At 43.4% G+C, this 26,629-nt stretch overlaps 1 protein-coding gene across 14 annotated transcripts in view; it reads right to left on the reverse strand.

Moving 5' to 3' along the window:
• Window positions 1-26,629, reverse strand: part of LOC309445339 (ankyrin repeat and KH domain-containing protein 1-like) — a 115,185-nt gene that overhangs the window by 7,883 nt on the left and 80,673 nt on the right. For 7 of the 14 annotated variants that reach the window (XM_082064003.1, XM_082064012.1, XM_082064008.1 and 4 more), the window contains 17 exons: window positions 22,722-22,867; window positions 22,474-22,585; window positions 21,036-21,181; window positions 19,929-20,071; window positions 18,992-19,205; window positions 17,630-17,805; window positions 16,821-16,983; window positions 15,617-15,712; window positions 14,751-14,867; window positions 13,883-14,057; window positions 13,076-13,529; window positions 12,562-12,639; window positions 10,253-10,399; window positions 8,683-8,793; window positions 7,045-7,194; window positions 5,130-6,748; window positions 19-213 (listed from right to left, as the gene is read on the reverse strand). In XM_082064003.1, coding sequence (XP_081920129.1) covers window positions 19-213; window positions 5,130-6,748; window positions 7,045-7,194; window positions 8,683-8,793; window positions 10,253-10,399; window positions 12,562-12,639; window positions 13,076-13,529; window positions 13,883-14,057; window positions 14,751-14,867; window positions 15,617-15,712; window positions 16,821-16,983; window positions 17,630-17,805; window positions 18,992-19,205; window positions 19,929-20,071; window positions 21,036-21,181; window positions 22,474-22,585; window positions 22,722-22,867 — 4,242 coding nt within the window. The remainder of the gene's footprint in view (window positions 1-18; window positions 214-5,129; window positions 6,749-7,044; window positions 7,195-8,682; window positions 8,794-10,252; window positions 10,400-12,561; window positions 12,640-13,075; window positions 13,530-13,882; window positions 14,058-14,750; window positions 14,868-15,616; window positions 15,713-16,820; window positions 16,984-17,629; window positions 17,806-18,991; window positions 19,206-19,928; window positions 20,072-21,035; window positions 21,182-22,473; window positions 22,586-22,721; window positions 22,868-26,629) is intronic. The other 7 variants (XM_082064004.1, XM_082064007.1, XM_082064006.1 and 4 more) reach the window with 3 other exon arrangements.

Raw genomic sequence — 26,629 nt, forward strand, 5'->3', positions numbered from 1 at the left:
TAGTTAACTAAGACAGACCCATGAAGTTCCTACATGAATTTGTTGCGCTTGTCCAAGGATGTGGTGAAAAATGCTGTCTGTTAAAGCTGGGAGTCCCAACAGGCGCTGGCCCTTGAAGGTAAACCCGTGCTCCTTGTATGTTTGCTGAAAAGCCTGTCAAAGGACCTGAAGAAGAAGTTGTAGAGCTGTTGGATGGATCTAGAGAGGGTAAGCCTGAAATAAACATAAATTTGATTAAATAACTCTCTTTGGGAACCTGCTTCAAAGCACCAGAGAGAGCTAGTGCTCCAAATATAATTCAAGCATCTCATCACCTTTGGGGGTATCTGCACATAGTAAGTTCATTTTACAGGTGCACGATTCTCCTCCCTTAGAAACCGACAGAAGGCATTGCTGTATGCTCTCTGTTTTGGTCTGAACTTTTAACAAAAACAGCCATCCCTTTGGTCACTGAAAGGCAATGATCTTAGCAGGGAGCGCAAAGGAGGAAAGCTTGGAGTGGCAAGGATCTTTGCTTACGAAAAAGCCACACAAGTGAAACAGGGATACAGGGCTCTGGGAAAGTCCCAGGGGAATCCAGCACCAGGAAAGCAGTTCTCTGCAGTATGGGGTTTTTTTGCCATCCTATAGGTACATTCACATATAGATCATGCTGTGTCCACAGAAACAGGGCTGACGCACAGCATGACAGTTGAGGGGTCTTCTTTTTACAGTGTTGCATGAGGAAGCGAGAGAAGGAGAGAAAGTTCAAAGTCCCACAAAAATCATTAGCAAGGGGGAATTACAGTTTTTTAATAAGCCGAAGCTTTTAAGCACTTTTTCCAAAATGTTGTAAAAACTCTTATCACACATTACTACCTGAAAGCAGAAACGGGCATGGCTGTGGTTCACCTGAGTTTTGGGTTTAGTTTCAAGGGCCTATTAAACAAGACTAGTTTCAAAACCATTTAAACGTTTCAAAATGACCACAACCAGGACCAGCCTATATTGCTGCAGAGCAAGGGTGAAGGTTGTACCTCCGTACCCCACAGCAGCCTGCAAACAGCAGTGGTGACAGGCAACACCTTAACTAGAGACTAGAGGTGCACCCTTCACCATCTGGATCTGAAAGCCAGGTCTTCCCCCCCCAGTATTATCAACCAAGCCAACCTGATCTACTGCTTCCAGAAGTATCAGATCCAACCTGACGCTGACAGAAATGACTCGCTGGATTTGATGTAGGTATTTTTTTCACTAGCCTCATCCCAAAGGTTAAAAAAAGATAAGTTTCCATTACAGATAAGGAGAAATAAATCACTGCTACCGTGGGGTGCTCAGATGAGGGGACCTGAGTGTGAGAGGACAAACTTTCAGGGTTTGTCACAGCACAAAGTACAAGACTCCACGGCTACGAGGCGGATGCTAATGAGCGTGCAGGTTCCCTGCAAACAGTTTGCTTGATCTGCGTTTGTCAGGAGCTGCAGACTGGTCTCCAGCATGGAGCCCGGACATAAAGACATTGCAGCAACTCCAGCCGAGGGCCTTCCCTGTGCGTCTGCCATGAAGCTACTGATGGGACGCTCTTGTTAACCCTCCATCCACAAGTCAGCTCAGAGGCAGTCAAAAGGCCCCTGTGGTAACCAATTCCATTGCATAGCAAAAACAAGTCTCCAGCTGGCTGACAAACCATCGAAGATCCCGAGTCTCTGCCCCATACAGAGGGGTAACGGGGCTGCTGGTTTCCTAAACAGAACAAGGCAGAGATTGTGACAAAAAGAGCTTTTCTGCAGAAGAGAGATGCTCAGCTGTGCCTTTTGGAGGCTTGGTAGGACAGCTATCAAAGTGCAATGACTGTACAGCCAAGACCACTCAGTGCTGCTGGGTAACTTTCACAGGTTGCCATAGATGATGACAGCTATGGGTGCACAAATTCAGAGTGATCTGTTTTCAAGTTGTAAAGAACAGATTTTACCATTATTCTGCCTTTCATAAAAGTGGGTGAAAAACACCTTTGCTCAATATTAAAAATGGCTTTTATGAACAACGACTTACAGAATCCTAATATCAGTAATGAGCTTCCTAGAAACAAAATTAAGCTCTGCAATACTAAAACCTTTTGCAATACCATACTCTGCAGTTACGCTGGCTACGAATTCAAACTCTTCCATCATGCTCTGAAAGCATAACTGAGCTTTTCAGACGCGTGTATCAATCTCACACAAACTCCACTCAAAATGCAGTCTATCAAAGCCCCCAGGCACTTCTGCAGAAACTGGTTACTCCACGAGCTACCTCGACCTTTAGAGAAACAGCCACAACACTTGGTCACGCCATGTAAAACAGGAGGGCCAGTCATTTCATACAACTTCGTACTCATGCGCTACTTCCTAAACTGGCATATTTCATGTTTGTGGTACCTTCTAAAGCCACATGAGCAAGGTCTCAAACCTGTTCTTAAAATGCATAGGGGAAAAAAGTAACAGATACACTTCTTTTGGCCTTCTCCATAGCCTTCCCAAATGGTTGGGTCAAGTCTGCCTTCAATCTGCAAACTGCTAGGACAAGAGATCTGAAGACATAAGTGAGACAAAAGGCCATTTCCAGAACAGACCCGCAGCCGGTGAGGAGATCTGCATGTGTATCTGTGCCTCAAAGGAACCACCGAATCAGAGAAAATTCACACTGCGAACGAGCTTACACATGAACAGGTAAAGCAGAGCACCCAAACTCCATCCCCCCTGTGGTGACAACTTGTTATGAAAAAGCTGGCTTATTGTACAATTAAATTATATTAAACCTCCACCAAATCAGCTTAGACGTGACCACTAAGAGACACTGCCTTGCGGAAAAATTTGCCACAGTCCAACTGTGCAAGACAGGCACAAAAGACAAACCTCTGCTCCGTCAGGCGTAGAGTCACAGCTGAGATTAGGGAACCTGCATCCACCTGTTCTGACGGCCCTTACTGCTCCTCTCATCGCACACAAGTGCCCTGAATGGCCAGGCACAGCCCACCCTGCCCCTTGCTCATTGTGCTGTTGGCCAAAGCGCAAGCCAGCAGTAACAGGCCCTTTCCCCCCGCTTCTCAAAATCTCATGAAACCTGCCACTGAACATGATGGAAACAGCCACGGTTGTTCCCAGTTCAACCCAGCTCGGAGGTTGAGCTGAGCAGAAAGTCCGATCCCCTGGGAAGAGCAGGTGAATGAGACGAGTGGACACACCACGGCACCACACCTACACTCCAAGGGAAGGCATGGGGAGGCCCTCAGCGCACCATCCCTGTTCACCCCTTCTCCCCAGGCTCCCCCTTGCCTCCCATACAACAGACAATTTAGACTCTGAAATGAAAGTGATATCAAGGAGTATTAAGTAGAATGACATTAAATGAATCAACTAAAGACGTGCATAATCAGTCACCTCCTGTCAGGCAGAAATTTAGTGGCACATCTACCTACTTGTAGTTTTTCTTCACTTTGCAATATCCTAATTGAATCCCAGCTCAGAAAAAATGTATTTGGTCCAATTATTTTTGTGTGTGAGTTGAGAAGAACTTCACACTTATCTCCCCAGAGCCAACCACATGAGCTCTCCTTGAGTACCCACCTAAACCTTCTAATTAAGGGAAGAAACAAATTTAGACTACCTTTTCAATAGTTACGCTCATTTAAGGGTATATAAAAGGACCAAGAGTTCCAATGACAAACAGATGACCTTGGCATAAAGGTACAGTAAATTTTTTTGCTGCTATGGGAAGTCCCAGCCAGCCGTATTTGTATATGCAAGATGCAATCATCAGAAAAATCAGCAGATCCCATCTGCCATGAGCTTCCTTCCGCAGGGGTTATTCTAGCATTAGCCAGCTCCCAGTTTAGAGCACTGCAGAGAAAAAGCTGAGGCAATATAAAGTGTTTCTGAAGTCTGCTGAGGAGGGTCTGGCAATTCTTTTACTAGCAGCCTATATGATGAACAAGGTGCAGTTACTTTACCTTCCATGGCCTTACATCTGGTTCTGCTTATTGCTCTGGGACCGCACGTGGCACAAAAAGCTCTAGGTATTCGCTCGCTTTGCAGAGCTGTATGGCCCAAATGAAACTACTAAGAAAACTTCAGTGCCAGCAAACATCCAGTTTTGTGGTTAAAGCTAGTCAGGGAGATGTGTTCTGGTTTTCAGAAGTCCTGCATGTCTGTTAATGAACTGAGGGAAAGGGAATGCCCCCTTCTCCTTTCAGTCTGAAAGTCAAACTACTGGCCTTGTCCCAGTCCAGCATTCAAGTCCTGAAGGGTTATTCCAAACATCTAACATGAACTGCAAGACTAGAGACACCTTCAAAGCAAGGCTCTCTAGCTACGCAGCTTCAAGGCACCATAAACCCATTATGGCAAGATTGAAGGGGAGAACAGGGTGGCACAGACTAGATCTCTTGAGGGTCCCTTCCAGCCATATGGGTGCAGCCACTTGCCCGCAACATAGTCTGAACACTAAGATGATAATAATCCTTTAGGCAGAGCACAGCAAGGGCAGGGAGTGTGAGTGCAGAGTGAGTGTTCCTAACCTATTTCAAATATGTGCAGGTAAGCTTGAACTGCTATACTTCACAGCAGGAGGACAGTAACTTCCTAATAAAACACACCATGGAGCACATCGATTTCCCAAAGCACAACATAAGCTTATTAAATCCCAGAGCCATATCATGAGACAAAAAGAACAGTTTACCCTCACTGAGTCAACTGGAGTCTCAGGTGAAACACTGACAACTGCCTGCAGTCACTCCTGCAGCTGGAACCTGTCAGGAGTCCTGGCCCCACTATTTCAGGTTTGTTATCACCCGAACCAATGTTCCATTCCAACCCAAAAGCTAAAATCAGTGCTACTCTGAACTCTACAAAGAGGTGGAAGCACTCCTGTGTCTTACAGAGGACAAGCAATGCAACATCTGCAATGTTCCAAACACCTAACATCCTAGAGGAACTAAAAAGGACAAAAATTGTCATCAACATTTTAAAAAGCACTTGGAAGAAACAAGCCATCCTTGTTACATTTGTATTTTCTAACTGTCTTTTGTAAACTACTTGTCAATCAGTTTGAGATGATCGAAGTGTAACGGTTGGAGAAAGAATTCTGTCCAGCGCATGCTCTTAATGACTTACCTACTGGACTAGTCGAAACCCGTTGGGAAGGTGGCCTGAAACCAGGAGCCTTGGAGTTGTCAGGATGTACATTTTCCACGTGTCCTAGCACAGAGTTATTCAGAAAGGTAGACTGAACAGTGAAAGATGGGTCAGCTGCTGCTCGAGTGGATAGTGGACAGTCTCCCCATCCTTGGTTAGCTGGCACCTGGTTGCTATCAAAAAGACTAGTACTAAAGTGATTGAAGAGCGTTGCTGGCCCAAAAGTAGGAGGCAATGATTTGTTTGCTGGGTTAATGTGCATCTGAGAACTGTTCATAACATTCATGGCTGATGAAAGCTGCACTGCAGCAGGTGGACCTTGAGAAGGTGTTAAAGGAACTTGATTAGTAACAAAAATAGACTGAGGATCTTGGTGGAGGTTTGCATTTGGTACCACTGAATAGAAAGAACCTCTGGACTGCATCCTGTGAGTAACTCGAGGTGCTGGTACAGCTACTTGAGGTAAGTTACTGTTGTCCTGATTATCTGCAACAACTGACCTGGGTGATGCTAAGCTTAAAGAAGCAGGTTCTGAGCTGGATGAAAAAGGCATTGACATAGAAGGATTGATCTCTGACACGCTGGTTGGCAGTATCTCATCTTGGGCATTATTTAGCGGTGCAGGACTGCTCGATGGGCGAGTTTCAGTGACTCCTGAGTTGCTGCTAGCTGATATACTGCAACTACTTGCAACTGAAGATGGCGTGCACGCATTTGCAGTGGGCTGGTCCGGCGTTGACACCTTCTCTTTGGGTGCTGAGACAGCCGAGAAAGAGTCCGCTTTAGGTGCAGAATGCTGTGTTTGTGGAGCATTAGGTGGCAGAAATGCTGTGGGCCCTTGCCCATTGTTTGGGGGGGCAGAGGAAGTTGAAGGCAGAGTGCTACAGGTGCTTGTCACAGTTGAGATCGCTGTTGCTGCAGCACTCGTCTTGGGAACGCAGGCAAACAACTGCTTTCTGACGGAAGAGGGAGTCCGATTACTGGTTACACATAGTGGTTGGGTGGAAGCAGCTACAGAAGAGACAGTAATGGGACAACTAGAAGTAGCTAATCCAGGAGACTCCGTCTGTAAAATATTTCCATTCTGACTACCTACACGACTTGAACTATTATGCTTTGGAGAGCTGTTTGTGCTGCCAGGGTTAACTGGTCTCACTGGGAATGGTCCCCAAGTGTTCGGTGAAGGTGAAAAAGTTCCTCCAAACTGGGCCATAGGTAAGCGAGGGTGCCGGATCTGTTGCATAGTTTGGGCAGCCAGCAAGGCAAAATGAGGGTGAGAATAAGCTAGAGGAAGAGACACCGGAAAAGATGAGCGCACATTTGCTGGGACGTTCTTGTTTAATTTGTTAGCAGGCTGAAAAGTAGATAGTGTTGATGACTGCGATGTGACTATGGGCGGTGCTCCGAGAGGAAAGGAGTTCTTGTTTGAAGCAGTCGCAGTGCTGACTCCAGATGAAAAGTTTGCATGGATTGATTTGCTACTCGAAGCAGGTGTTCTTATATGAGTTTTAGGAATCAAGTCTTCCAGTTCCTTGGCAGGATCTTGAATGAGGGCATTAATGAGTTGCACTGCGTATCGTGTTGACTCTGTACCGCCCCTAGGTTAAATACAAACATGTTTATCTTTTGCAAAAGGAAACCCTACTTTGTGCAATGCTCCATAGGCTCAATTTGATACTGATCTGCAAGTCTGTTTTCTGTTTACTTCAAGAATTTATTTATTGAATTTTGTGTATCTTAAGGATTATCGTTGAAGAAACAGACCTTCAGTGTATCTTGGCAGCAGTAATGTAACGTTCTGTTCTAGTACCAAGAAGCTAAATATGTTCCAAACAAACCTCTTAATAAATGACATTGTGGATTAACTCAAGACTTACATTTCTAGATACTGTACCTTATAGTGATCATTCTCTCTCCATTCTTATCTTTTTGCTTATCAACATCAATATGGGCACCAGTGACATCTTGAATTGCTGTGATGTTGCACCCACCTCTTCCCATTATTCTAGATACGACAGAAGCTGGGACAGATAATTTCTTTGACCTATATCACAAAGATTAGAAATCCGTGAAATGTATTCAGATTTTACAGGCACACAAAAATCCCTTGCTGTCTGACAGGTGGGGCAGCAAGTGGTTTTCTGCTGATATTTTCTTCACCCTTTGGAGCCCCTCTAGAACTCCCCCACTCAAACTACTCATCATCCTCAGTACCCGATGAGGATTCTCCAGAAGCATTCATTCCACCACTGTTGTAACACAGATGTATGTACCTCACCCTGCTCCAGAAACACTTTTGGATTTTATCTTATGTACCTTTGAAGTGAGACATATCCTTAGCTTATCAACCTAAATTTATATAAATAGTGTTCTTTTGAATATAAAAGCCCATGTCTTAGCTACTTCAACCATTTATAGTAAGGAGAAGGCGGTTTTCTAATGTTTTCCCAGTGATCAGCTTGGTAATAACACTCACATCCACCTCTCTCAAGGCCTCGTGTTCTGAAAGTTCATGTGTGACGCTACACAACAGCAGATGGTTAAACTGTGCAGCTCTGTGATTTAAGGAGCTGCAGGAAGCCACTGTGAAAGCAGCACAGATTTGCAGCAGCAGGCCCACGGTCAAGCTACAACACTGCAATCAGTGAAATAAGTCAGTTTAGGATTTTTCTAGTTGACATGGTATCAGTGGATCAAGTGCAGGGAAGTCTCTGGTGACGGGGCACGCTTGCAGCCAGACCTCAGCCGAGGTCTCCATGGGCCATCACTGTTCCCAGACTGTCCAAGCGGAACCTCTCAAGCCCATACACCGCTCTCAAGCTTGCCAGTGATGTGCAATAGTTCAGCAATTAGAGGGGATTCAAAGGGCTTTCAGAAACCGCTGTGATCGCAACACAGACACCTCTGAACACTGTACATACAGATCACCAGCACCCCGCTGAAGAGGGTGCCAGCTTCACCCAGCTACTCCAGTCTCAGAAACTTTGTAGTAACTTGATGCTCAGGAAACTGTTTCTAACTTAACAGGATTGAAAGGAAACCCAATTTATCTTAAACACATCTAAATACACGGAAATGCTCTAAAGCATTACCTCATCTTGCCAAGGTGAATATTCTTCCCCCCTCTTCTGCCAGGAAAGCACGCTACAACCCTCCCCATCCCCAGCAAGCAGGTTCTCAGAGCATGCACCCAGCTCTCCTCCCAAGGCTGTTTGATGCTTTGTGCTTTCTTCCCCTCTGCACCTCCAAGTCTCCTCTCTCAAGCCAGACATCCCGGTCACTCCCTCCTCAAACCAGAGCTCTCATCATCACCTAACTTTCAAAATACACTCACATAGGGCTCCTAACCATACCGTGGTCTGCTTCCACCTCAGCCCACGAGGAACCCCATGCCACCACCCACAGAGACTGTCCTCCTCCAAGAAAGCTCGTCCCAGTGTCCAGGCCCCCACCTGCCCATCACCCACTATCACTTCCCTCCCTACCTGCCAAGCTTGATGGTTTTTACCTTGAGAAGTGCCCCAAACAGTACCTTTTTGCTCCAGAACAGCAGCGCCCTCCTCTCTGCAGCTGAAACTGTTCGATTGGCGTTGGCTGCAGATTGTTGCTAGGGGGAGGGTCTTTCAAAACTCTGCCTACTTGCCTGTCAAGGGCAGAAGGGATGTTTTCAGTGGTCATTTCTTTGACAGACATCCCTCCTAGCCAGGGGGTTACTCATGGAAAGAGAGGAGAAGAATTCTTGTTGAGACCAGGAGAGATTTTTAGGAGAGGAAGGCATGCAGCTCCTGGACATTTTGCATACACATCTAAAATCACCAAAGCGCTCTTTGACGGGACACATGTTTTGATCAGTCAGGGCACAGCAAACACCAGTGCAGAATACTTTATGGACACAGTCTTTAGGAGACAAGGCCTGATTCCTCAGGGGTGAGGAAAGGTGGGGTTTTGGATGCCATCTCTAGAACCCCACCATCTCCAGCAGAAGAGCAGACAATACCCAACCAAGCAGTTGAGTTGCGCCTACGTGACTCGAGAGACCCAGGAGGACAGGCGGAGCAGCTCCAGGGGCAGTGGCAGGAAGCGTGTGCAGCCCTGGAAAAGTCAGCCGGCTGTCAAATGGTTTCATGCCTGCAAGACTCACCAAGTGTGGGCTCTCTGCAACCACACATTTAGCAAGGTCCCGTCCCAGTGGAGAACCCCATTTGGAGCACAACAAAAGGCAGAGACTGAACCGACTCGCTAAGGGTTCAAACACTTGAAGATTAAAATGCCTTTTTAACCTTTATTAAGAACAGTCTGTGGCTTTCACTAATCTCCATGCATAAATGCTCCGTACAACTATGTTCTTTGCACATAGCCTAAAATTCTCTAAAATGAGCATATGTGGCCACTAGCATTGCAGAACACAAAAGCAGGAGGGCATCATAAGGGAAGCCGAAGCATCTGCCATTTGTATGTTCACGCTGTGTTCCTTTTTGATAAAGAGAACAAAAAAAGGAAAGCCAGATGACAATTTCTAGTTACAAGCAGTCGACATCATAAAGATTACAGAAAACATATTGGGGTGTGAATGGCCACATAATAAAAAATAGTACATTTTCAAAGGGAACATTTGCTTTACAGAAAAATCTCTGCATCTAATTCACCTCTAGCACTCTGAGGTTACAAAATTTTCCATGCAATCGGCGATCGAGGTCACAGCCCAAAGCACTATGAATTTTAGCCTTCAAGAGATCATCTGCCTCTACTAGCATCCATTCTGCTTTTAGCTCATCTGCTGGGGGGGCTTTTCTGCCATCTACTCATTCCCCCTTTTATATTATTATATATTATTCCCACATCCTTTACCCCACTGGAGTCACAGGTGAAGAAAACCCTTGTGCCAAATAAAATGTTCACGTCATCCTGATGTGAAGTTAGCAAAGAGTCACTACAAATTAGGACTGCAACTTGTTTTCACAGAGTAAGGGGGGGTAGATGTTTTATAAATTAAAATACAATTAAAATAATTAAACGAGCTTGCTGGACATTCTATATTTGGGAATAATTTACAAACTAAAAAGCTCACAGACAGTTTCTAAACATAGAATTGAAGTCTTTACCTTCTAACCACTTCTTTCCAGCCTTCTTCTCTTTTCTGGCCTCTTTTTGGACTAGTCAGATTCAGCTTTACATTTGGAGAGGTCAGAGGCAGGGAAACAGGCTTGTAAGTATTTGACAAAGAATTTGAATGACCTTCACCGTCAAGTCTGGGAACAGAAAAGTGCCGGTTACAGATTACAGAATAAAATGACAACATTACAGTATATATTTTTTTCAGCTTAAAACTACTAGCATGAACTGTTTTCATTCTTATTTTCTACCTGGAACAACTGTTGGGTGATTTCATATGTAGTTTTTTACCTTCTAGTCCACATTCTATACGCTTCCTCCAGAAAGTGAGGTGCTAAACTGAATAGAGTAATACCAGAAACACTAAGGACGTTAGATTGAAGTAGTTTATAATAGGTGGCACGCAGCCACTTAGACACATCCTGATTACGTGTCTATACTGTGTTCTCCTTTTTGAATAGCTTTTGAAGAAAAGGTACTTTGGTCACAATGTCTTTTACTTACTAAATACTCGAAAATGTCTGTTTTTCAGCTCTTATTGTTACAGATTCCCTGGAAAGTGCTTCCACCCCTCACCCCTCCATCTTATGAACACGTAACTGAGGCACAGATATTTGAGCATATCTATGTATTTAAGTCCCAGTGATATCAATTTGGAAGCAGATGCCCAAACATTACCTGTATTAATACAGCTGTAGCAATAGTTTAGTGATGCAGACAATGCGAAGTTTGGGGGAGAGAGAAAAAGAGAGAAAGAACGAGCCATCTCTTGTTAAGCTAACTGATCTATGTGGAGGTAAAAAAAGCAGCACTGGGAGTGCATAAGTTCATGTGCAGCATTGAAACAGTCTGCAGTCTTCAAAAGTCACTGAAAAAAACAGCTGTATGTGATTTGCCCCAGCAAATCTATGGCATAGCTGGAAATAGCCGTCCTGCTAAGCAGCACTCCTCCTCTCTACTATACGCAAGTTTTTATTCTGCCATTTTATTCCCCATTCTTTACAGCATTTTATGTTCATTGCATCTTCTTGCAGGCAAACTGTTTACTTATACTACACTTTACACAAACTTCCCAGATCTATCCACACTTAAGTAACCCAAGCATACTGATTATATGAAAAGCAACGTTGAGACAATATGCCTTTTTAAATGGCAGCCTTTTCTCTCTTACCTTAGTTAGTTCTAGCGCTCTCATAATACACCTGCCTGAGGCATTTAAAAGTTCTATGGAGAACTCTACTTGTTCTCAGGTAAGACTGAGGCAAAGAGAACAAGAAAATGAATACGAAAGAAAAGAACAAAGTCCATTGTGGAGCATCATAGAATCACAGAATAGTGGGGTTGGAAGAGACCTTCAAGACTCCTCTAGTCCAACCCCTGCCATGAGCAGGGACATCTTCAGCTCCATCAACTCCAGAGCAGACTTTTTTCTGCTTTGTTTAAAAATGTTTTCCAAAAAGCATCATTATGAGTTCTGAGTTTCAATTACAATAGCCTTGACATCAGTGTGTCCATGACTAAAGGGAAGAGGAATTCAGGAAGAGCAAATTTAGAAACAATTTTCAGACAGCCTGTGTAGTGCAAGAGCCAAAGAGCACCTGCAGAAGTTCACAAATTCTACTAGCCCCATTCTGATGCTTATATACTGTCTTGTTTCTAAGGTGAACTTTATCTAACAGAAGAACTGCTTCGAACAAGGAGTTCCAAGTATGTGTTTAGTTAGTCCTGCTGTAGTGACCTGCACAAGATTCCAAGGCTTTTGTAGGAGACCTTGGACAAAAGGTCCAAGGCAGAAACAATATCTGTTCATAAAAAAAGAACATAGACAAAAATCCCATTTTTAACATTCCTAAGGGTAATCCAAAGCGACCCCCACAAATCCACTCGTTCTGCACCTAAAGAAAAGAAACCCCAAAATTCTGACTCTCTTCCCACTCCCAGACAAGTGCCTCAATCAACTGGCAACAGCCCTCTTGCTTGCTGCCCTTTTCGATCCCATCTCTGCGTTCCTATTGAAGCTGCGTTCTCAGTCAGCCAGCTGCCCTGTAGGTCAACCTCCATACCCGCTCCCGTCCCTTCATGCAGGAAAAGAAAACAGACAATTACGGAGGATAAGACTCATACTGCTTGTATGTAGTATGAGCAAAGTATAAGCAAAGACTACAGATTCAGATGGGATATAAGCTTTTTGATTCATATATATATTATAGAAGTTATTAGCTCGTTCTGTGGCAACTGAATGGTTTTCCAAACAATTCATATGGCCCTTGTACATTCACAGAGTTCTTTTGACTCTCACCTCTGGTTTGACAAAGTTAAATCAAACTGGCCATCGACCTGGCAGCTGAAAGGCTCAGAGTCATCAACTTCTTCCCTCCTTAAAACAAAGAGATTGAATTCAAATGAGTTAATGATGAAACAACCAAAACGTAATGAAACCACCTCTGTGAAAAGATTATAAGCTAGCATTTCCTTTTTAAATTCCCAGCTTATTCACCTTAAAATCTATTCTGATAAAGCTGACAATGCAACATGGATACCTTAATAGTGCAGAGAGAAAAGTGGCTGTTTTGCTGAAGTAGTATAAAAACTAGCCAGCAATCCAAAATAGAAAAAAACTTTTCATTATGATTTTAAAGAGGTTGCGTTCAACAAACTTGACAGTATTATTTAACAGCCACGCAAATAAAGCAAATTCAGTCTCTCTAGACTTCAGGAATGTACCAGCTGGTGTAAAGCTTAAGCTACAGAGAATGTACAACGGTACAGGTAAAACCCTGTGAATCAGAAGGGAAGCAAGACAGCAGTCTCACCTTGTTGGTGTTTTTGAAGCCGAGGTGCTCGTTTTCTCTTCCTGGGCGGGGATAAGCAAGGAGGCGTAGCGCCGCTCAGAGGCGTTTGTATCCATCGTGAAGTTCAGCTCTTGGCTTTTACTTCCACTGCTACTTTCGCTATTGCAATCTGTGCTGTCCAAGTTATCTGAATCGCTATTCCCACTTGCGCCACCACCTCTTGGCTCTCCGTTTATTTTATTTTTATCTGCTTTTTGCTGTGCTAGAGATATATGCTGATCTGGCAAAATTATCTGCATATTCTGAGGAGTCTCTTTTGTTTTGTTTTTCTTATTTTTTCGGTTTGTGCTGGGGGTAGTCACCACATTAGCTCTCTTCTTCCCAAAGGCATTGGTGAAAGTAGTTGAAGTCGCAGAAATTCCAATTGTAGTTGTAGTAGTTGCACTGGGAGGCTCTATAGGAACTTCTTGCTCCACTGAAAGAAAAACAGTCAATGTACAATCAAAACCCACAAAATACAAAAATCAGTGCCCTGACTGAAGACACTGCAGCTGAAGTTCTGCTCCTTGCTGAGCTGTCAAGAGTATTTGCACCACATTCAGCTGTAAATCCTCCACGAGCACAACACTTTTGGGAACAAAGGAGGGGGGGAAGAAAGTGAACAAAGCCACTTTGCCAGGAATTCTGACTGCACAGGGAAGAACCAGGGCAGAAGGTATGCAAAGTCACAGCACCAGAGAAGCAGCTTTCAAAGAGATTTCTTTACCTAGATGGTTAAAAAAAGGCACCCGCACAACTACACTGTTCATAGAAACACTTGTTCTTTACCTTCGTCATCATTTTCTTCTTCATCATCATCTTCTTGCAGTTCCAGCGTTTCTTTAGGCTTGTTTTCTTCATCTTCTTCTTGTTTTCTTTTTTGTTCCTCTTTCTTCTTCTTTCTCTTTTCCTTTCTTTTCTCCCTTTTAGCTGCAAGAGCTTGTTTTCTGCTCTCCTCTCTCGACTATGTAGGAGAAAAGGATCCATATTTAAACATTTTCACACAGACTAAATTATACTTATAATTCAGATCTTCCCTAGACATCTGGGAGGAAGGAGAAAGGAGAGGAGAGCACGATGAACTAGAATGACTTTGTCACATACTGAATCATTACGCAGAAACTGGGCAGACCTTACGGAACACCAGGACTAGCTGGTCACAAATAAATTCTAAAGAATGACAACTAAATAACCACCAAAACAGGGGTATTATAAAACATAATTTAACTGGAAAACCAGAAAAATGCCTCATCACTTCAGTCCCTTTTTCAAAAAACATTTACTAGACGGCCATACAATGCTTCTGGTCTACATCTTACACAATATACAACATGCCATGTATACACCGCCAAGAAGACCTCCCTTATTCACACATCAGCTGTGCTGAAGTAATGAAAGAGAGCTACTACCTAAACTAGTGCGAAGTCCAGGCTTTCCTAAAAATGACAGTTTTTAGGCTGAAGAAAAGTCTGTTCTAATTTGCCACCCTCAGTATACATTTCACTTTTTGTATACTAAAGGAAGGAAAAAACAGGCAGTCAACAGCATTAAGAACTATGGCCCCAAGCAGCACCCACAGGAAATAGAGATGAACACAGCCTATAGATGAACACACAGTTCAAACCATTAGGCTACACAACAGCAATTCTCTACTCACTTTTTCGAGGTCTAGCTCCTTCAGCAATATAGTTGCATTCTTATTTGCTTCTGCAGCCTGCTGGTCTTTAGCTTTCACAATCGTCTCCACACACTGGTGACACTTTTTCAATAGGTCCTGGAATGCAAACTTATTTTACTACCTCTGTAATAAACTACAATTGATGATTGAGGCTTGCTCTACAAACAGGAGATTAGCTTCCCTGTGTTCATAAACATGCAATCTATATCCACAGAATAGTACTCTGAATCAAATGTACGTGAGCAAACATGTACATTCATTTTTTGAATACTTAAAAATTTCATAGAATCATTTTGTTTGGAAGAGACCCTCAAGATCATCGAGTCCAACCATTAACCCAACATTGCCAAGTCCACCTGTCATCCATGTCCCTGAGAACCTCATCTCCGTCTGTCCAACCCCTCCAGGGATGGTGACTCCAGCACTGCCCTGGGCAGCCTGTTCCAGTGCCCCACAGCCCTTTGGGGAAGAAATTGTTCCCCACATCCAACCTCAACCTCCCCTGGCACAACTTGAGGCCGTTTCCTCTGCTCCTGGCGCTTGTTCCTGGGGAGCAGAGCCCGACCCCCCTGGCTCCAAGCTCCTTTCAGGCAGTTCAGAGATCAGAAGGTCTCCCCTCAGCTCCTGTTCTCCAGCTGAACCCCCCAGGTCCCTCAGCCGCTCCCATCACACTTGTGCTCCAGCCCCTCACCAGCTCCGTTCCCTTCTCTCAACTCCTCCACTCACTCCAGCACCTCAAGGCCTTTCTTGGCGTGAGGGGCCCAAAACTGATTTCTCATTTATATTTCTCATGTACATTTCTGCAGAAAATACAGGACAGGGTCTTTTCCTGAAGTTAAACTCACCTTGTCAGTTATTGTCGCTATGTATCGCATGCATTCAATGTCCGAAGGAAACTGGTTAACCTCTTTCACCAGGAACTGAACTACTTTCACATGCCCCTAGAGTAGCAAAAAAAAAATTGTAGTCTCTTGTATACAATTGTCAACATTCAGCATCAAAACACAAGTTCGATATTATCTTCATCCAATACAAAAGACTGAAAACAAGCCAGAACATTTCTGGTAAGCTGCTCTTTGGGAAGAAACAGTTACTGCTTGCTCAGTGTTGACAGCATGTTTGCTGTTGTACATCATGGTGGCCAAGCCGTCCCACAAGTAAAGACCATCTTTTGACTCCACCTGTCATGCCAATCCACTCCCTTGTCACTTTAACCACGCAGTTCACTTAGATCGTTCAATTCCAAGGTAAATCTGATCAGGGAACTGAGCCTCCTGAATATTATCCTGATATCATCCCGGCAAAAACATCCCTTTGCTGCGGGATCCACTCATTGACGTGGCACACTGTGCAACCACACAGAAGATACGCAACTGTTGTCCCCAAAACTATTTGAATGCAACGGAGGGACAGCAGTGGCGTGCTCAGTATTGGTGTTTGTCAAGAAAGCTGTACGCTTGTTTGATGTCTTATAAAGGCAAAGCAGCTACAATTAATAAACTCCTCTGCTATAGCTATGGTCCTTGCATCCAACAACGTAAGCGATGAAACCACCACAAAGCAATGTTCTTCCTCCAAAAAGGAAAGATGGTGACAAAAGAGCTGACTACACAAAGTGTCCCACTCAACAGGAGATTACGAGTGGAACAGGAAAAGCACAACGGAGTCAGGTCAGCTTATTACATACTGGTAGTTTGTTCATCAAGAAAGCAGGACTGAAACAAGCAGTATAATCTGCAGAAATTTAGAGAGGACCATGGTAATCTCAAGATGGTAAAATCTCAAACAGTGTAAGTTTTTGGACAGTGTACAACTGGAAATAATAAAGTTAACATACTTAATGGAACAAAGCTTTTCACCTCTCAAAAATTAGATCTGTATGAAGGACACAGATTATGATTACTTTAAAACAGGCATTTTATCAGAATACTAATTTTGCTGTGTTACATTGAATTCTTCCAAACCCAAGCATTCAGATTTAAGAGTAAATAAGAAACTGTGTTTTGAAAACATTTAGCGCTGAAATAGAAAATCAGGTTGGTCTCCTACCTTGCGAAATGCTGACATAAGAGGTGTAATTTTTCGGTTATCTGCAGCATCCACGTCTGCTCCTGCCTGCACCAGCAACTGAACCACGTCATAGTGCCCACCATTAGCTGCCAACCAGAGAGGTGTGTTTCCTTTCTTGTTACGAACGTCAATATGTGCTCCTCTAAAAAGTACAAGTGTAATTGAGAGAAACGAGGTATGACTAAAGGTGGAATCTGGGAAGTAACACCATGAAAGATCAGAGTAAAATTGGATATATAACTTTAATTACTGGAATCTAGCGGCTAGATAGAGAAATTCTGCCCCTGAGATCTGCTGTTTAAGTTGTAACATAGTGACACAAGGGTTGTTTAAACCTCCCTTACAGAAACAAACACATGATGTAGCCTACTGTACCACAGCTATGCAAGTAGCAACCATAGGTCCTTTAAATTATCATTAATGTGGTGACAAGATTTCAGCTGCATACAGCATTACGCTTGAAGAGCTCGAGAGCTACTGCCAGGCTTCGCCCCCCACATGACAGCGGGGAAATGCCCATGTTGGAATTACTGGATTAATGCACAGCTGACAGAGCTGTCAAGCCAGACACTGTTTGCTTACCTCTGGACCCAGCTGCCTGCTTAGATTAATTAACACTGGAGTGGCAGGATACTCCAGAATACACTGGAGAGGAGGGAACAGATACAACTACTTAAAGAGCTTCCCATTCCCTTTGCTCTCAGATGCATGAGGCAATGTAAACAAGGGTACTCTTGCCACAGAGGAATACAGAACGAATGTGCCTTTAATGAGAAGAAGTAATTTACCGATTAATCAGGAGCTCACAGAACTTGTAGTGACCCTTATCTGCTGCAATTGTTAAAGCTGTATCTCTTGAGGAAGGCACAGGTGGAGCATTAACATCTGCTCCTTTATCAAGGAGAACCCTTCCGACCTCTGCATATCCTCCTGAAGCCGCTTCCATCAGAGGGGTGAGGCCAGTCTGTGCAAAGAGAACGACTTACAGAGTGTGAAGTTTCTACAATACACTTTGGATAAGACATAAATGATTTCTACATGGGGGAAATCAGGTTCTTTTTTAAGCTGCCTATATTTAGTTTAGAAGCCTAAAGTTCAAGCAGTCTCCTTCTCAAAAAAAAACCCACCCCAAATGAAACAACCCCCCAAAAAATCCCACAACACAAAACCCAAATTCTCTCGGGCTTTGATTTATACAAACCCAGGCAAATGGTTGACCTAAGTACCACCAGATACCTGTCTCAACAGCAAAAACAAAGTTTACAACAGGATCTCTAAAACAGAAGTTAGAACAGATGCAAATGAAGACACAAGTGTTTCTACAAAAATGTCCAGAAAATGGCTTTATAGCTTTTCTCTAGTCTCCCTTAGCACTGAGACTGATCTGGGCCCAATTTATTTGCCAGGCTAAACTGTTAAATAAACTTATTCTAGCTGCTAACATGCCCAACTGACCATTTGAGAGCTGGCTCTTATCCATATCCCCTTTTCTCCAGCCACAGTCACTCCAGAAGCAGGCGGGGTAGACAGACACAGCAATTATTTCAGCAGCCTTAGGAGTTACCAAAAATTCCTTTGTGCTGGGGAAATCAGTCTGGCTGTCTACACAAGCTTTAAGCTTGCTTTATGGCAGGAGACACAAAGCTGTCCCAGAGTACCAAAGGATGGGACCTGTGAAGCATTTCAGAGGCACAGAAAGTCACAGTACTGAAGCCACGGGTTCTACAAAGCTTTACAAAGTTTGATTGCACTACTGCTGTTGTAGACAAGAAATCTGCTCTACATGAGAATCACCATAAGCAACACTATTCTTTTCCTGCCTAAACTTCAGTCATGTGTAAAAAATATGTATATCTAGCCATTCTGTTAATGAATATCACATCAAGCTTAAGCACTGCAGAACAGAGCCAATCTAAACTTCATTATGAACTCAGAAGGACCAGTCAGCCTTCCCTAATGCAAAAAAATCATCATCATCATTGATGCTTTCTATTCGTTTGGTTTTTAAGGCAAACTTGTTTCAGAACATTTAATAAATCCTCTGAGCTCAGAGAGGCTCAAAGCAACAGGGAAACTTGAAGAAACTCAATGACTTGGAGAAACCACCTGTTAGAAAATAAGTCATAAGGAAAGGCGACTCACACACTTACCTTTGCCCTGTGCTCAACGTTGGCCTTCCTGTCCAAGAGCAGACTGACCACCTCTGCTCGGCCTTGGAAACAGGCCAGGGTGAGGGCTGTGTTCCGGTTGGTCTCAATTTGGGCGTTAATATCAGAACCCATATCGAGCAATAGCTTCACAGCAGGTACGTGGCCGTTCATAGCAGCCAGCATCAGGGGAGAAATACCGAGCTTGCTCCCAGTCCTGGAGGGAAAGAAAACACCGCAGTTCTCAGAACTGGAGGAAGGCTCTGGGAAATATAAGTGTATCTAAGAGGAACAAAACATTTTGCTGTAAGCCAGAAAGGAACATATAACATATACAAATATAGACACTGACCTAAAATACTGGCATTTTTTGAATCGATTAGGAGAAACCATGCAATAGACAATTACAATTTATAAAAAAGGAAAATACATTCAGCTTTTAGACGTTGAAAAGGCTGAAGTACACATAAGCCTTAAACTACATATACTAAAAATCAAGGCTGCATCTGATTCATCCAGAAAAAACATGCTGCAGTTTTAACTTTCAGTAGTGATAGAATATACGTAAGTTTTGTAAATTTGCTCCTCTTACTGAAAAAGAGATGTTCAAACACACACATAGAGCTGCTCTGAATGCTTTGCCTGGCTCCTTTACCTGGTTCTACTGGAAATACAGTTTGATTTCTAGATCCTAGAATGGTGGAAAAGGGAAGGAGTAGGTTTGCAAACAAGAACAATCCCTTATAATTTCGGTATGAGGGAGATGAAGTTTGTCGTAGTTAAAGGCACTAAGATAACAGGAACATAAAGGATAACATCAGTGTAGAAAGACCGCAAGGAGGTCTGCAAGCACTAGAGATTCCAACCTGCGCCTCGATACATAGGCAAAAACAGAGTGTCTGTGCTATAGTGCATTCATCTAGTGCACATCGTACATTACCTTGAATTAATTTCTGCCCCAGCATTGAGAAGAATCTTGATGATATTAACATAGCCACCAGATGCAGCAAGGCTTAATGGTGTATAATCAGACACATTCCTATGTTCTTTATTTGCTCCCCGGGCCAACAGCAAATCGACAACCTGAAAAGAGAGCATGCATATTAAAAACCATACTGTGGCCTTCACTATTATCTAGGAAGTGAAAGGATGTTATAGCATGTTCAAACCTTCCAGTTTCCATTGTCAATAGAGTTCTACAGGAAAACCTCTCTCCTCTCTTGCTTTACTTTTATGTACACGCTGTACAGACTTAGCAAGGAATGAATACAACAGCTAATCTGCGTGGGTTGTAGCAGTGTAGCACTTGTCTACCAGAAAGATTATTTTACCTAATCAAAAATGCAAGGCTTTAAAGGGAAGCTCTTTGTGTGAATCTTAGGTTTGCAAAAAGGGATCTATCCCACTCCCTAATGGCTCACACCGTTTGAGTGCCTCTTAACTCCTACTACTTTAATTCAAATGACATTTGAACCAAGTTTTACCATCTTTATTATATGGTTTTTCCAACAAAACACACGGTAAAAATCAGACTGACCGATGTTACTGGAACAAGGATGAAGAAGGACTTCTCTATCAGAAGCCGATTTATCAGCCCTGCAGATTACCACCAACACCATGGACTGCAAACACAAAATTCGCATTTCTGTCCTTGTGAGCCTGCCCCAGCTGTTTTAGTTTTGAGAGCACGAAGGATGCATAAGGTGAGTGTTCAATGAATGAAGTTATTCATTAAGCATCTTTACATCCCTCACAAAAGGACTTACCTTGCAAGGATACATGGACTGAAGAATGACCACAAGTTATAACAACCATCAGCTAACAAAACTAGGATAGCCAAGGGAGAAAAGAATAAATTCCCTTTCGTCTTAGACGAAGAAAAAGACTTCAATTGGCTACACTTATGAAGGCTAAAAACCTCCCAGAAAAAGGATGATCTATTATACCATAAACAAAATAAAACCAAAACCAACCAAACAAAAACTCAAAAATATCAAACTACCTACAAAAACCAATTCAAACCCATTGAAGACAAATATGTCTGTACCTCTTGGCGTCCACCGGAGCATGCCAACGAAAGCGGAGTATCCTTTGTGCGCTCAGACTGTGCTTCTATATCCCCACCTTTATCTAGAAGAATTTCCACTACCCCAACATGTCCAGCAGTTGCAGCCAGAATCAAAGGTGTAAAACCTAGTTACAAGAGATCACGTTTAAAACAACCTTTAGACTCGCAAAAGTATTATTAAGGAGCAAAAATGCACAAAAGGGTTAATTCACAAAGACTTCTGTTGATCAGATGTGTCTTCCCCAGACTAGAAGTTTCCTCATATAGGTCACAATCTCAGACCCTTGACAGGCCTCTTCTGACCCTTACACATTTAGGCTCTGATTCCAGTCAAATACAATCAAAGGCTCTTCAAAAGAAATCTAAGCAGTACTTGCACTGATCATTCGGAGTGTTCCAACCAACTCATCTCTTTCGAGAAGTCACAGCTTTCCACTTGATTCTTGTTTAATAAAGCTCCAACAAGTGAACACATCTGCACTGTGCATGTTGCTTATTTCCAGTGGCCAAGGTGAGTTCCGAGGAGAGAGACATGGTGGTTTTGTTCTCTCAGCTCTAAAAGATTTCAGGTTTTGCTGAACTCCGTTAGTGGGAACAATATGATACACAACCTGGCGACTACTCCCCATTCACTTTGAAAGCCAAGATTTGGTATTTACCACCATTAGCCACTATATCTAGTATGCTAAGGTCTTTTGTAGATGATGAATCACAAGTACAAAAGTGCTTCATATTTTGCACATTTGCTTAAGATATCGTTCAGATGCACTTCCCTTCAAAAATACACAGAAAAGGTCATGCAATGTCACTGGCTTTCTATGGCCAATATTTCTACATGAAATGTAAGAATGCAGTTCCAAATTTTTGCAAGCTTTGGTCATTTTTGGTCAATTACTGGAGGGAGTCCAGCGGCGGGTTACAAAAATGATGAGGGGTCTGGAGCATCTTTCTTATGAGGAAAGACTGAGAGAGCTGGGTCTGTTCAGCCTGGAGAAGAAGCTGAGAGGGGTTCTCATCACTGCTTATGAAGATCTGAAGGGTGGAGGTCAAGAAGATGGGACCAGACTCTTTTCAGTGGTGCCCACTGGGCACAGACTGAAGCACAGGAGGTTCCATCTAAACGTCACAAGAAACTTTCCTTTGAGGTGCCAGAGCCAGGAACAGGCTGACCAGAATGTTGTGGAGTCTCCTTCTCTGGAGACATTCAAAGCCCATCTGGACACACTCCTGTGCAATCTACTCTAGGTGAACCTGCTTTAGCAGGTGGGCTGAACTGGATGATATCCAGAGGTCCCTTCCAACCTCGACAACTATCTGACTCTGTGATTTTCTGAAGCAAAGAATCCCAGATCCCAGTTTGAAATTCTCTGTTTCAAGTTGTAGTTCACGGTCAAACTGTTCTACTGTTTCAGCTTACCCTTCTTGTCTCTGTGTTCAATATTGGCACCACGTGCTATCAGCACAGATACAAGTTCTTCATGACCTCCTGCGCACGCGAGGGTCAGAGCAGTGTCATGATTACTTTCGGTCTTCATGGTTGGGAAGAAAAAGAAATATATTCCAAAATTAAAAATAATTCAAGAGAGCTTTAACATTTTAAAGACAGTATTAGAATTAGAACTTAGCAGAAAGCAAATCCACTCTAAACCAACTGCAATTACTCACGTGTGCATCGATGTCAACCGAAGGATACATGGGAAGCACCGACTGGGAGGGCACGTTGCTCGATGCCTGTGAACAGGGCTCAGGCGTAGGGGACTCGGTGGTGTGCAAGGAGCTGCTGGAGCCACTGGGCACTCTGCTGTTCACAGCTGAAAAGTAACAGTGTGTTATTAACCCACTCGGAGGAATGCCACACTTTATATGAATAAAGATTTAGTCGCATGAAACTGCAACAGTCTAATATCAAAACAGTAATGGGGGAAACACAGCAAGTGTTCCTAAACAAAACCAAGTTGGTGTCTTGTGCAAAGAGGTTTTGCGGCAGTTAAACAGTGTAAGTATCGTCTCCAAACTGTGTTAAGTTAGAAAATAATTTTATGAATTAGTCCGTATGCATTACGAGTATGAAATACAAAGATTATTAGTTACCCTTCTCGAATTGTAACCTTCCCTGTTAGAGTTTAATCATAGGCTCAGTCTAAGCAAGCAAACGATCGATCGCTAAAACACAAACTGAATGTTCAGAAATACAGTCTCATTCTGGAATTCCAAAGTTTTTCATGTAAGGTTAGTGCACACCTAGTTTTCAGAGCAGGTTTTCAAAGCAAGATAACCAACAGCAACTTACACCATTAATCCCGTCTCAGAGTTAAAACAACCCAGGAAAGGTGGAAGAGAAGCAGACAGGAGGGGGCAGTCAACAAAAATAAGCTGAAAACTATCTGTGCTCCCTACAATTTATTCTGACTGATCCACAGCCTGTAAAAGATTTCAGCGTGAAGATCTACTGCAGCTCAGGGACACACGGAATGCAACTTTATCTTCTTTAAAAAGCAAAACCAAAAAAGCCCTAAACCAAACAAAAAACAAACAAACCAAAAAAAGGAGAAGATTATATTCAACTCGTTTTAAATGAGACTTGAGCAGAACAAGCAGAGAAATATCCCTGCACATATATATCATGGGGCCAGGAGAGTCTGAGGGGAGCCCAGATGAATCTAAGGCTGGATAATTGGCTGCAAGGTTTAACAAAGCTCTGTACTAGCTATGAATGCACTTTAACTCTAGTAAGCCATGCTAATATAGCAGCTGGATTTGACAAGTATTTTGACTTTTGGATTGCCAAATTTCTATACCGTGCAGCTTCATTAGATGGAATACCTGGTTAGCCTTAATTACTCCAAAACACATGGTATTCGTAGCATTTCTGAAATTGGAAAACACTAACTGCAGGTAAAAAATAGCAGCATTTTGCTTTTGTCCAGGTGTTTCAAGCAATAAGGGAAGATGAAGGATGAACTCAAACCTGTGTACGTTGGAGAAACTTGCAAACCTTTCCCAGCTCCACCTTCCACTGAGAAATGACACACCAGCTGTCACTCATAGGAAAATGGTGCAGATGGAAAGTCTTAGAAAAATCCTCAACGTGATCACTAATAGCACTAATTCAGCCTACAGGACTGTGTATGAGCAACAATGGAATCACAGGCTGGAGCAAGTGCAGACGGGTCACTTCAGCTGGGTTCTGGAAACATGGGTGTGGGGGGGTTGTCACTGAAAGTTTGGGAGGTGACAGTTTTCAATCGTATTTTTTAAGTAAAGCATTCTCCTTGACTTACAGGCAAAAGGCAGCATTAACATCTAGCTACTACATTTAAGCAACAAAATATTGTATTCAGAGTTGACATTACGATCTTCACAAACCAGGTTGGTGTATTAAAGTTCCAAACAGAAAAGCTCCAACACTGCATCTGCCTACTACGGATTAGCACTTCCAGCAGCACATGAGCATTAATTAAAGCAATACGATTATTTCCTTGCTCAATGCACTCAAGTGCGAGACACTAATTGGATTTCTAAAGACTATTCCTTCCAAAATACAAGACACCAAATCACTCCGTTAAGGACCTAGATGAAATCAAACTGGTCTGTCCTCATGAAAGGCACTGGCTCAGTGCTTTCAGACCTTGTAACTACAAATGTACTTAAAAATGTGCACACAAAGCAGCAGTGTATAGAGGGAGTCCCCTTGAGCCAGTGTAAGAGTCCTTAATGTAATATATTCAGTGTTGCTGTTACAGGTTCCATTAATTCTCTACACTTCACAACCACGACTGAAAATGTCCAAGTATTTCTTGCATACTTTAGATTTTCATCACGTGCCTGACATATGAGTGTGCACTCAGGACTTCATGTGCACAGTAACAATGTCAAATGTGAGAGAGAACACCAAAGGTGGCAGAAATGCAGACGAACAATACACCAAACTCTTGATTAAAATAAAATCTCACAAGAAACAGTCCTACAACACCCACTGACTAAACATCCTCTCTATAACTACCGAGTTTGCAAAACTGCAGGACTTTTTGAAATGTCATTTTCTATTTCTCTACTGTGGCTGGCAAGCTGGCCCAATGGAGCACCAACGTAATTCATGCTCTGTGGAGCAAAACACGTTTGAGAACTTCCACCTGCAGTTTCATGGGGCTGACTTAGCTCAGCCTAAGCTATACAACAACATATAGACTCTGAACTCAAAGATGATCTTGGAACAATGGTTCCAACATCCCTTCACAGACATTTGTATGAAATTGCAGCTAACTCCTATTTCCCCAAGTATGTTTCTGCATTACGAAACATGATCGTGGGAGGAGGGACAGCTACTGCTCCTGAGAAACCCATCCAGGGAGGCGAGGCTGTCCTACCAATGGGACACACACCAGGAGAGCCAAGTGCAGAATCCCAGAATGTCAGGGGTTGGAAGGGCCCTGGAAAGCTCATCCAGTGCAATCCCCCCATGGAGCAGGAACACCCAGATGAGGTTACACAGGAAGGTGTCCAGGCGGGTTGGAATGTCTGCACAGGAGACTCCACAACCCCCTGGGCAGCCTGGGCCAGGCTCTGTCACCCTCACTGGGAACAAGTTTCTTCTCAAATATAAGTGGAGCCTCCTGTGTTCCAGTTTGTACCCATTGCCCTTGTCCTACCATTGGTTGTCACCGAGAAGAGCCTGGCTCCATCCTCCTGACACTCCCCCTTTATATATCTGTAACCATTAATGCGGTCACCCCTCAGTCTCCCCTTCTCCAGCTCCAGAGCCCCAGCTCCCTCAGCCTTTCCTCACACGGGAGATGCTCCACTCCCTGCAGCATCTTGGTGGCTGCGCTGGACTCTCTCCAGCAGTTCCCTGTCCTGCTGGAACTGAGGGGCCACAACTGGACACAATATTCCAGGTGTGGTCTCCCCAGGGCAGAGCAGAGGGGCAGGAGAACCTCTCTGACCTACTGACCACCCTCCTTCTAACCCACCCCAGGTACCATTGGCTTCCTGGCCACAAGGGCCCAGTGCTGGCTCATGGTCACCCTGCTGTCCCCAGGACCCCCAGGTCCCTTTCCCTATCACTGCTCTCCAACAGCTCGTTCCAAGAGGTCATTCCATTGCTTCTCATTGAATAGGCGTTTTGTCTGTTCACCAGGAAGGGTGCAGATAAACATGCTGATAGCCAGGCACCAAATTAAAAAAAAAAAACAAAAAACAAACCATTTTCACAATGTGCGCCTCAGATCTCTATAAAATACCTGTTTTGTGACACAGGTTTTGGTTGTCTCCATAGACGTCAGTATTAAAACACTTGTATTAAAACCCCAAATTATTCTACACCTGACAAAATCCAGGTCCCCCACACTTTAAGAAGGGCATGCAAGTTTCCAAAAGGACTTTCTTTGAACCAGTGTGAATTCAAAGACAGGTCTCCAAGGACACGGATGACCATGTTCCGAAGTTAAGAAAAAACGCCACACGAAAGCTGAGTAAAACAAAATGAAGCAAGAACTCAGTATTTTATGTCAGTATGACTGGGGAGGCATTAGCAGAACCTCAAGCAAACAGGTCTGGATGAGTCTGCAGCTGTA

This window comes from Streptopelia decaocto (assembly GCF_964273445.1).
Source record: "Streptopelia decaocto genome assembly, chromosome: 12".
Lineage (NCBI taxonomy): Eukaryota > Metazoa > Chordata > Aves > Columbiformes > Columbidae > Streptopelia > Streptopelia decaocto.